The sequence below is a fragment of the Gouania willdenowi genome, chromosome 15 (assembly GCF_900634775.1).
Source record: "Gouania willdenowi chromosome 15, fGouWil2.1, whole genome shotgun sequence".
In the NCBI taxonomy this organism is placed as follows: Eukaryota; Metazoa; Chordata; class Actinopteri; order Blenniiformes; family Gobiesocidae; genus Gouania; species Gouania willdenowi.
The window spans coordinates 33,418,241-33,430,357 of NC_041058.1; the positions used below are offsets into that span (position 1 = coordinate 33,418,241).

At 41.2% G+C, this 12,117-nt stretch overlaps 2 protein-coding genes across 2 annotated transcripts in view; both read left to right on the top strand.

Annotated features, from left to right (window-relative positions):
• Positions 1–1,398: 1,398 nt before the first annotated feature.
• On the top strand, positions 1,399–3,593 carry LOC114476957 (uncharacterized). The gene is made up of 3 exons (XM_028468977.1): positions 1,399–2,137; positions 2,297–2,579; positions 2,717–3,593. The coding sequence occupies exons 1-3, from the start codon at positions 1,851–1,853 to the stop codon at positions 3,467–3,469; spliced, it is 1,323 nt and encodes a 440-aa protein (XP_028324778.1). The 5' UTR covers positions 1,399–1,850; the 3' UTR covers positions 3,470–3,593.
• Positions 3,594–5,574: 1,981 nt separating this feature from the next.
• The window catches only part of LOC114477295 (L-threonine ammonia-lyase-like), a 34,244-nt gene continuing 27,701 nt past the window's right edge, over positions 5,575–12,117 (top strand). The window contains exon 1 of the mRNA XM_028469555.1: positions 5,575–5,690. Within this exon, the coding sequence (XP_028325356.1) occupies positions 5,575–5,690 (116 nt within the window). The remainder of the gene's footprint in view (positions 5,691–12,117) is intronic.

Sequence of the window (12,117 nt, forward strand, 5' to 3'; positions counted from 1 at the left end):
AATGCAAACATAATAATCTTTATTCATATGACATATGATGTTAGCACTTAGTGATGGAAATAATAAACACTATTCATACCTGTCAAGTTTTGGATTTGAAAATAAGGGAAATTTTCTGGCACCCACTACGAGCCGTCCCACCCGCCCAACCAAGCTCCAATATATTTAATATATTTACAGTTTATATACAAGTCAACACGTTAAATATTTACTGTTATTTTAACGTTGCTTGTCTTTAAGTTAGACATTAACATTTTATTTTATTACATATTTTATCATAATTTCTCATACTCACTCATGTGGTTCTCTGGTATTCACTAATGACTTATTAGACACATTTTTTACAGACTTTACATTATTTAACACTTTATAAAACTGTATATTTGTGGAGCTTGTGATTGGATGATTTTTCATGGTGACATAGTTATTAATCTAACAGAATGTGTAACTGTGTCACATCCTGATGGTCTTTATGAAGATAAACTCTCTGTCATATTTTACAACGTATTTACACCAGTTCTATGTTTTTTTTCACCAGAACGTCTTCATTCATCATCTCTGTTCTGAGTTATTTCTGGATTTGTTGCCGATGTCAGCACTAATCTCGTGTGAACTGTCACTCAGGTCATTTCAGGTGGAAGTTCTCGCGAGGCTAGTGACGGCGTTCAGTTTAGTAAGACATCTTTAAATTATTATTACAGTAAAATTGGAAAACTACTAATACGGGAAGATGGGGGGAAAGAGGGGTAAAACGGGACCTTGACAGGTATACATTACTTAGTTGTTTAAACTCATTTATTGTTTTAATTGATTCAGTCATATACAGTAACAAAATACATTGAAAAAATTACACTCGATGATTAATTTTGATTATTAATTCTTAAGTCTAATTAACTAGAGACATTTTTTTAGTCGAGTCCCACCTCTAATTATTCTATATGATGAAGATATTATTAAAAAAAACAAAAAAAACATGCTGTACTTAATATTATGTAGATTCCTCTTAAATGACAAGACAGATGTTGGATGTTTCACATTATTGTAATAGTCATGGTATAAACAGAAGTGTGTGTGAGGTACCTGTACCTGTTCTCCAGGTCATTTCCAGGCCTGTCTGCTGACAGGATTAGCAGTGATTAGACACTTTCCTGCAGTGATCTGGGTTGGCTCACATACTCATTATTACCCTGAAGCAGCCTGTCCTGTGAACGTTGCCTTGTACAAACCTGCGTCACAGGTTGGAAACCTATCACAACATAACAGGATGCACAAGGATCCTCATCATCACAGTGTTTGTTCCCACATTCCTTTTATTTTATATTGTTTGTAACCCTTCTCCGGACACAACTGTTAATATCCTTACTGCAAACAAGTTTAGTGCGACAATATGACCTTTACAGTTTTTCTCGATTGCTAAAGCACAATTTCTAGATCTCTGAGCACAATGACCAGTTGCCTAAACACTTTAATAAATCTGGCCTCTAGTTGGCTTAACTATAAACACATTTCACCTCAATCTCCAATTTCACAAAACTCTGAACACATTTGCATTTGCCAAAACACATGTTGCAGAACTCTAAACACATTTGCACTGCTCTAAACACATTCACACTTATGCTAAACACTTTCACACTTGCTAAAACACACTTTTGCTCACACAATGCAAAATGGTAGACTCAGACATCAAAAGTTGAACACAATGAAAGCACGGGTGTCATTGCTTAAACACTGTGACTCAAAATTGAAGACACATGTGACACCATCCATATTGGCCGCTTGAGAATGCACAACGACTCAAAATTGAAGACACCTGCCAATGATGTGACAACACCTATATAGGCCAGTTTAGAATGCACAGTTTGCTGAAGGTGCCAAACGGCAACAGAATGTACAGAGGCGGAGTTCGTGTCAGAGGAGGGCGAGGAGCAGGCCAAGGAGGGCGAGGAGGGAGAGGAGGAGTGCAAGGAGGAAGAGCAAGACAACCACGTACAATCATCACAGATGAAATGCGAGCTACTGTCATTGACCATGTCATTGTCCATGGAATGTCACTGAGAGAAGCTGGACTAAGAGTCCAACCCAACCTCAGCAGGTTCTCAGTGTCCACCATAATTCGGGCATTCAGACAACACAACAGGTATGTACTGTAGTTACTTTGTCTAAATGTTTGTAGCCCACAATCTAAATTGGTTTCACCACATTACGTTTGCTTTGGGAGACTGGACATTTCCATTGATGTTTGTATTGTAGATTGTAAGTCTTTTTTTGAAGAGTGAAAGCATATTTGTTTCTATAGGGTTGAAAGATTGCCACATCATGGTGGAAGGGCTCCCCTATTTACAGCACAGCAAGAGATCCTCATTGTGGACATGGTCCGGGAAAACAACATCATCAGACACAGGGAAATAAAGGAGAGAGTCATAGCTGACAACATAAATTTTGGAGGTATTGACAGAGTCAGTTTGGCCACCATAGACAGAGTCCTCCGTCGCCAGAAGCTACGCATGAAGCAAGCTTATAGAGTTCCCTTTGAGCGTAACTCGGACAGAATCAAAGAGCTACGTTTCCAGTATGTGCAAGTAAGTATACATACGGGTATACAATGTTGATTGTTCACAGTACAGTGGGTGTACAAGCTCACTGTACTGCACAGTAGCCCACAGTGTACTGTAGTACTCCTTCTGTGACACTACCCATACTCTATTCATTTCCACAGAGAATCTTGGGGTTGGACGCCATGATGAGACAACATGAATACATCTTCCTGGATGAGGCTGGCTTCAACCTCACCAAGAGACGGAGGAGAGGCCGTAACATAATTGGCCAAAGAGCAATTGTGGACGTTCCTGGCCAACGTGGGGGGAATATCACCCTATGTGCAGCCATGACCTCAGAAGGGCTTCTCCACAGGCAGGCTCTCCTTGGGTCCTTCAACACCCAGCGTCTCCTCACATTCCTGGGAGACCTACGGGACATCCTGATTGACCGTGAGCAGCAGAATCTGGTTCCAGCACAGCCTCCTCCCATCTATGTCATCATCTGGGACAACGTCAGTTTTCACCGCACCAACCAGATAAGAGAGTGGTTCAATATACACCAACAATTCCTCAATGTATGTCTGCCACCCTACTCACCTTTCCTCAACCCCATAGAGGAGTTCTTCTCATCATGGCGGTGGAAGGTGTATGACCGGCAACCATATAGTAGAGAGAACCTCCTCAGGGCCATGGACCTGGCCTGTGATGATGTGGGGGATTACTCAGGCTGGGTCCGGCATGCCAGAGCTTTCTTCCCCCGCTGCCTGGCGAGGGAAAACATAGCCTGCGATGTGGACGAGGTCCTGTGGCCTGACCCCACCCGACGACGTGATGCGCAGGCCCGTGCACAGTCCCCCGCACAGCCCCCCCCACAGGCCCCCGCACAGGCCCCCCCACAGGCCCCTGCACAGGCCCCCCCACAGACCCCATAGAACCTCTTTACTGTAAGAATTTGTGACATGTATCCCCATGTATGCTTTTGTTCTCTTTTGAAATTTGTTTTGGAAAAAGTATGTTTGTACAGGTTGTCAATAAATGAGGTTCCCCTAAAAATAATCTGTGACTTACTATTGATTACTATACAGATGTGATTACTATACAAATGATGGGGTACTGAGAACATCACACCCTGAACATTGTGTTTTCAATTTTTATTGAAGTGTGTGATAGATATCCAATAGTGTTTACATTTTTGCAAGCTGTGAGGACCATTTTGTTGTCAAAGTTTGGTTTTGGCCATAGGAGCAACAGTTTTGTGGTGAAAGTTTGGGTTTTGGAGTGAGAGTTTCGTTTTGTAAAGAGACTGCGAGTTTTTGTGGAGCTAGCTTGAGAAAAGTGTTTTGTGTTTAGAGTTTAGAGAAAATGGAGGGCAGTTTCCTGAAATGTGTCCTGACATTCGAGAAAAACTGTAATTTATACACGCCACATTTATTAAATAACGAATTGTGAACGTACTGTTTCATAATCGACATATTTTTAACATTTTGCTGATTTTAATTTAATTTGAAATAGAAATTCATGTAAAACAGCATGTTCTATATTATTGTTAAAAATGTGTAAACTGATAAACACTAATAAATTGAAATGTAAAGGTTTAATTTAAATGTTAAAGTTAAATTTAAATGATAGATTTAAATGCTAAATGTTAATCAAAATGTGAAATTGAAATTGAAATGTTAAAGTTAAATATAAATGTTTAATCTAAATCTAAATGTAAATGTAAATCTAAATGTTAAATTTAAATCTAAATTTCACGAGAGTCACAATACTCCAAAACAACCTTCAATGGAAACACGATCAAAGAGAAATTTACTTCGTCAAAATTTTAGAAATTCATTTTTATTTTGCAAAAACTAATGGAAGCACAGCTAGTGACGTAAGAAGTCTTCCCTCACATTTAGCTCATTTTTCTTTCATTTGAGACAGAAAATCATGTAAGACAGCATGCTCCATATCACTGTTCAAAATGTGTACACATGAAAAATAAATCTAAATCTAAATGGTAAAGTTAAATCTAAATGTTAAATGTAAATCTCCATGTTGAATCTAAATCTAAATGTTGAATCGATTGCTAAGTGAAAAGCTAAATGTTTAGAAATCATACAAAGTGGGCAGGTCAGTGCCTGTCAATCACAAGGCCACGCCCACACCCCACCCTCCAAGGTCTTCTGCATCCTCGCTGTCTTCATCACTGGTTAAAGTGAGTGTAAATACAGCATGTCCACACATTTCCTGATGTGCAGCCTGTACACCAGTCATTATAGCTCTTTTCTTGCTACATCTCGCTCTTACCCTCTCCTCACTCACTGAGCCACAGTCAGTAGTGTGGGCGGGGTCTCGTGATCGACATACGCTAACCTGCCTGCTAACCTGCCTACTTTGCATAATTTCTAAACATTTAGCTTTACACTTGGTGACTGATTTAAAATTTAGATATATATTTTACATTTAGATTTACATTTAACATTTAATATTTAGATTCAACATTGACATTATATTTTTAGAAAAAAATATCTGTATAGCTGTATATCTGGTAAAAACTAACAAAAAAAATTCACATACATTTTTTAAATGCTTTTTTTGTTAAATGTTGCAAAAAGTTGCTGTTTATTTTAGCATGTGCAACTATACATTTGGTGCCCCATACTGTGATTAGTCTGTGCTATCATGACGACACTGTGTGAACCCAAATCTCTGAATAAAGTGTATAAATGTGACCCCAGGGGTCTCAGATATAATCCCACACAAACGAGTCTTCATTTCTGATCCTGAAAGCACAGGCTGCTGATCACTGGCCTGGTTGCTAAGCCTTAAGTCCACATCTATCTCCTTAGACTGTCTGATTAGCACTGCGTCACAGAAAGGGGAAGTAATCCTGGTCTGGGCCCAGGAATAGGAATGTGCTCCCAGGTAATCCCTTGGTAAAGAGCCTCTGAGGGAGGGAGTGTCGTCCTCTCCTCTCGGACCACACACAGCAGCTGGAGCCACCAAGGATTCACACACTCATCGGACGCTGCAGGAACAATTTCCACCCAGGATGAACTTTGCAGCACAGTTGTTCTTCTCCCGCTACCTGAGCGAACGACTGGAGCGTTTGTTCTCACCAAAGGCTGCACTAACAGACAGTGAGGAGAATGACCCCTTCTGGCAGAGGTGGGATTTTGGAACATAGACTATACACCCTCCCTCAGGACGACCCAGAACCTTCCCCACCCTGTAGTGAGTGACCGCTCAACCTTCTGCTTTGAAACTTAGCCAAAGTTAGTCTCCTGCTTCCTCAGCAGAGCGGTATTCCAGAATTCCAGCAGCTTTTGTTCAAACTGACTATGCTCGGACCAGTGACGTGCCGTGAGCACCAGGGTAGGGTAGACAGGGCGTTCCAAATCGAGACCACCAATGTCAACACCAATGACAATTTCATATGTTTCGGCTGGCAAGTGTTAATTCAATTCAACTCAGTTAAATTCAACTTTATTTGTATAGCACAATTTACAACAAAATCATCCCAATGCACTTATCAAAAAATAAAATTATAATAAGAAAGAAAAAACCCACATGATCAAGCATTTAGCCATCTAACAAAATCAACATCGTAAAACACCATAAAAGAAACAAAAACAATTATTTAATATAACCTCCATACTCTCCCAACAAGATATATCTCATGACACGGTAGAACATCTGTTGTTTGTGTTGGAAACACAGAAACACAGAGAAAATGACAACAACAACATCTCAGAACAGCCTCAGTGAGGAGCATCCACAAAGTCAAACATTCCATTTGTTCCATTCACTGTAGAAAATAAAACAATGTTCTGACCTTACCTTTGCTGAAGGTCTGGTAGCTCAGGTGTTGGTCTCCATCTTTAAATGAAGGAAACTCTGAGTATCCCATTCCTGAAGGCGAGGTATGTTGTTCTCTGAGTATGTTTCCATGGTAACATTCTCCATGAACTGAATCTGCTCACTGGCAGATCACTAATACATTTTTGTGGACGAAAAGGAAACAAAAACTAAAAAAGCAGTCTTCAATTGAGACTAAAATTATGATTAAATTGATTGACATTACCGTCAACTAATAAAGGACTAGATGAGAATAGACTGTGACCAAAATCAGGGAGGGATGTAGCCTGGAATCCATCCTAATCTCCTTGTATTATTCATACAGGCCATTAGTCTGGAAGGGGTCACGGTGTTTGAGTTCTGATTGCTCAGCGGGGGCGGGACAAACAATCTCAGAGTAACCAATCAAACAATGAGCGGATCTGACGACAATAGCGCAACAAGCTTAATTCTTTTTCCCTAAACAAAGCCAGCAGATGAACAGCGTGTGGTACGGTACAGACTTATGGTTTTAAAGCTTCTTCTTGTTGTGGTTTCAACAATATATCCTGGTGTTTATAAACAGAGCGCAGCAGTGAAGGCCTTCTCCGTGTCGGCCGCCATGTTTGTTTTATTACTGCTTTGCACAGGGATATGACGTTTTTTTTCCTGTTTGGCTCTTGTCGGCCATTGGCTCGACCAACTTTGCGTGAGCAGAGACTCCCCCCACCCAACTTTTTAGCCAATCATCACCACCCCTGCTCTCCCATGCGCTCTGCACTGTCCTGCTGTTGTCTGCAGGATGAAAACCGCTGAGAAGGGCTGCCCGCTGCCTAGATGCCTGACACCATGGCGCTTCATTAAACCAAACTGTTTCCTTTCCCAGTAACGATTTGGTTTGATTGACCCACTTCATACCAGCTGTAATGGAATCAGATACCCAGAGTTATCCATTGCAGGGTATGGTGACCCAGGGTTTATGGATAAACTCAGAGTTTGTTGAACCTCCTTTCTGGAATAACCCCCAGCTCTGACACTTTGCATCATCACAAAAAAGAAAATGTCTCTGTGTTGGGGATTTGAAATCCATTTAAAAATGAAAACAAAACTCTTTTGCTACTGAAGAAACCAAATCACGTCAGACATGGCAATAAGTATGACAAAAACAGAGTTTGTTTTATTTTGGAATGGGATTTTGCTTTGCTTTGCATTCTGAGATTTGGTGTTTGGATATTTTGTAATTTCATTTTGAGAGAAGTTATTTAGGAATATTTTTTGTTTATTGTACGTGTATATAGTACATTTCATTAAAAAATGAAGACATTCCTTTGAACTGATCTTATTTATTTATTTTCCGCTGCTTTGCCAAAAGGGTGTTCATTTTTATTTGTGAATGTCCTTTAATGTGACGTGGGACTGACTGAAAGAACAATAGATTTTTAAAACCCTAAAATCCTAATTGTCTGGTGGGAAGCCTGACTTCCACCCAAATATTAAAACAATAGTTAAACTTTCAGAAAACAGTCATTAAAAAACGTGGGACTTAAGAACACTGAGTAAGTCTCAGATGCAATGGGTGGCTTCATTTCTAGGTTTATACTCACTTATACAGAGAACCATTCTTACAAAGGTGATTATTTTCATTTGTTAAGATTAAGGTTTTTGAGACCATGATGTAACACTTTCTGTAACCTCCTATTATTACTGTACTTTAATTATTATCTAATTATTATGAATCTAAAAGGGATTTCCCCATCATGTTTGGCTCTAAGTAATAAGCCAAGGACATAAGGTGAAAGGTCATGACCCATCCCTGTGGTAGGAGAAAAGCTACAAAGTCTGCATCATGAGGGAAAAGCAGATTAGGAAACGTTCTCTGCTGCTTATGGAGTGGGACGATACTGCAGCACGTATTTACCTTTCTTCTAATCTTCTTTTCTAATGCGAGCTGGACTATGGTGTTGGTAAACAACCTTCACCGTCTTCTGTACTCACTAATCCTAGCCCGGCTTGAAAGGCCCCTCCCACTTACTGAAGCCAGAAGGTGATGGTGGTACACATCCTCCTCCACAGAACACTGGCTCATCATCATTCCAAACTAACTCATATCAGGCCTCAGATCTATGAAAAATATAAAATTTCTTCATGAAGAAGGACATTTGCTTGAAAATCATTATTATTTATTTGGCAAAATAAAGTGGAAATTACAATCTGACACTGAATATATCTTTAAATACACACGTTTACACGTGATTTGTCTCCATATATAGGTAGTCAGAGACAGAGAAATGTCAATTCTCACACTGAATCTGAGGTAATATAAGGCAGGGTTGGGGTTAATTAAATTTTTCAGTTACAGTTATGTTTTCAATTACTCATTCAATCACAATTCAATTACGATTACAATGAGCAGCATTTTTTACAATTACAATTAAATTACAATAATTTTTTATCCTCAGAAAGTCAATTCCAATTATGTTCTCTATTACTAAAGTTAAAGTACTATAGAGGGTTTTCACAGCACATCATCAACCAGGAAGTCACCATTTTGGCGATAAGCAGCAGCAGAACAAACCGCACGCACACAAGCAAATCCAGAATTTTGAGAGGAAATGGTGAATTATTGGGATGGATAAAGCACAAAAAAGCTCCTCAAAATGCAATATAGATGCAAAAGTATACAGGGAAGGACTTGGTCCGCAGGAAAGGGCACAATATTTTGAAAAGTTACGCTTTATTGGTGGTGCAGATCCATACAAGTCTGCTCCTTCGTCTTAGATCAATGACCCAGAGAGTCCTCTATTATGTATCCTGATATCGTCAACTACCTGATTTTCTTTCCAAGCCCATAAACAGTGGAAGACCTTAAATCTTCTAAAAGTTTGGAGGTCTATAACCAGATGATGTGTGGATCAAGTCATCATCGACAGATGTGTCGTGAAGGCCAAAGAAAGTAATGCAATAACGGTAAAAGTTCAGACCTTTTACCTGGAATACAATGAGAAATACAGCTCTACATTTTAGCTCTACATTTTAGGAACTATGTTGCTACTGTAGCAGGCTATTAAATGTGATTATATTGCCACATGCGGGAGCTTTATATGAATTATATTATCATAATCACACTAGAAAATTAGTTAAGAGCCGCTGCTATCAACAATTCACTTATCTGACAAGAAATGGGCCCAACAAATTAGGATGTTGTCCAGATTTTTGCATCGTAGATCCTGATTTAGCTTCACTAACCACAAGTGCCTCCTTTCCTCTGACATTGTTCTCGCTGATATGTTATAAGTTTCTTCAGTCCATTAAACTCCAAATGTTTTTCACGGTCTGACCGATTGGTACGGCCAAAAACACGACAATATGTCACCATTTCCTCTTGAAATTCGGGATTTGCTTGTGTGCGTTCGCTTTGTTTTGCTACGGCAATATCGCCAAAATGGTGACTTCCGGGTTGATGACGCACCGTGAAAACCCTCTGTTAATCACAATAACTGTGCCTGAAATTAATAACCTAATAAAAGTTAACATTCCTCTTGTATTGACTGTCTTCCCTTCGGGTGTGGCTTGGTGCTTGTCTTGTCTCCTGGTTGCCTTGGGGGCGGTTCTCGCGATGTGCTGACCCATAGCGGCCCGCAGCGCAGGTGTGGGGGGTGAGCGCTTTGGGGGTGCTGGTGTCTGTGCCGGGGTTGGGGTGAGGTTGTGTGGCGCTTACCCCTTTACATCTCACGCTCACTTTAAAATAATCAACTCTTCCCCACACTTTCCAGTTCCTTCCCGGTTGAGTAGTATGTTCGGATGAGGGGTTGCTGTTTTGCACCGGGCGTGTGCCGTTGGAGTACCTCCTTCCAGTGGTGGCAGCCACCCCAGTGGGGGGCATTGCCTCATGGCTTGTGCTGTCCGGTGGGTGGCGGGGCCTGGGCTTGGACGGTGCCCTGCGAGGCCAGGTTCTGCAGCTCTACCGCATCGGGTCTGCGCGCTGGCGTCGTCAAAAAAGGGTAACCTGGGGCGCCCTGGAGGGCTTGGTCGGTGCGCCTGGGAGTCGCCGGGGTGGCATGCAGCGTCCCCCTGTTGCCCTGGGCGGCGGGCGATGTGGTCGTTATCCCTGGGTGGGCTGCTCCCAGTGCTGCTTCTATTCCACCAGCTGCCCGTTCGGCGCAGCTCTGGCCGTCTACTGGGCGTAGGCCTTGGCTCCTCTGCTGGGGTCTCGGGCGGGGGGGCTCTCTGGGCCCTCCCCTCAGGGGGGTTGGGTGCGGGGGTGGAGGTGGTTGGGTTGGATGTTGGTGGGGGGTTGGGGGTTGGGGTCGGTGGCGGGGTGCGCTGGGTCCTCGGCTCCTTGGTGGATTTTTGGTTGTGTATGTGGGTGGCGGTGGCTGCCTCTCGGCTTGGGGTCTTAGGGCATCTGGAGAGCTGCTCTGCCCTGGGGGGGGCTGCCTGGGCTCCCTGGCCCCCACTCTTTCTGCTGGCCTGGCTGCATCTTCGGGTCCGGAAAAGCGCTTGGGTTTGCAGTAGCGGTTTGTGCACATACATTGGTCTACGATGCACTGGCACTCCTTGGGCTGTGGGATAAAACTCGTAGTGGGCTTAACTCTAGACACGTTGATCCCAAATACCTGTTTTAGGTATTACTACTCACTCCTGCCCTCTGTCCACAGCCACCACCATTATAGCTAAGCTTCACACTTGTCACCAGACTGGCTTGATTACACAACATAATAAGCACGATATGCACAACTACAACTTCACATCTCACTCTCACTTTAAAATAATCAACTCTTCCCCACCCTTTCCATTTCCTTCCCGTATGAGTAGTACGTTAGTATAAGTAGTATATTAGTATGAGTAGTACGTTAGTATGAGTAGTACATTAGTATAAGTAGTACGTTAGTATGAGTAGTACGTTAATATAAGTAGTATATTAGTATGAGTAGTACGTTAGTATGAGTAGTACGTTAGTATGCATAGTACGTTAGTATAAGTAGTACGTTAGTATAAGTAGTACGTTAGTATGACATTTACAACACATCCCAAGACTTTTGAGAGTTGAGATCGAGGCCATAAAAATGAATTTCTAAAACCATGACAAAGTTGAACAGTTAAAGAACATTTTCTCTCCTTAGTTTCAGTTTCCTTTAATTACATTTGACAGACAAAAAAAAGTGTCTGCAACAAATTGGTTTCACGAAAATCCTTAGAAAAAATTAACTCTGTTATGTTTTAAGTCCAGAATTATTTAAAGTATATGAAAACAGATGATTATTATTAGTCAGATGAATGAACATGAGGGATTTCTGACTAGAAATAAGATGATTCTCCCAGTTATGGCAGGTGTGACACATAAGGAAACTCAACAGATGTCCAAGGAAGAGAAAGAACAACCAGTGAGCCAATAGGACAGGCTTTCATTGAAATGTCAACATTAATTAATCATAAACAGTTTTAATGTAAATAACATCAAATATCCAATCTGAACAAGTTCAGTAACAAAATACACTAAAATTTAAACTCACCACCTTTGACCACGCCTCCACCTTTTGCCACACCTTTTTTCACTCCCTCTTGTGTGCAGTGGTGTGTGTGTCACAACATCAGGAAGGTTGCAGTCATTACGGGGCAGATTAACGCATGAAATGAAAATATTTACTATTTTTACAGTCAAAATTGGTCCAAATTAGCCCTAAGATAGTCATTGAAAGTTTGTTGTCATTGGAAAGTCCAACTTGGTCCAATTTTAGTCGTAAAAACTTAGTTGCTC

Coding starts and splice junctions, on each gene's coding strand:
- LOC114476957 (XM_028468977.1), top strand. CDS start 1,851: ATGCACAGTTTGCTGAAGGTGCCAAACGGCAACAGAATGTACAGAGGC. Junction 2,138..2,296: donor GCATTCAGACAACACAACAG/GTATGTACTGTA, acceptor TTGTTTCTATAG/GGTTGAAAGATTGCCACATC. Junction 2,580..2,716: donor TACGTTTCCAGTATGTGCAA/GTAAGTATACAT, acceptor TCATTTCCACAG/AGAATCTTGGGGTTGGACGC.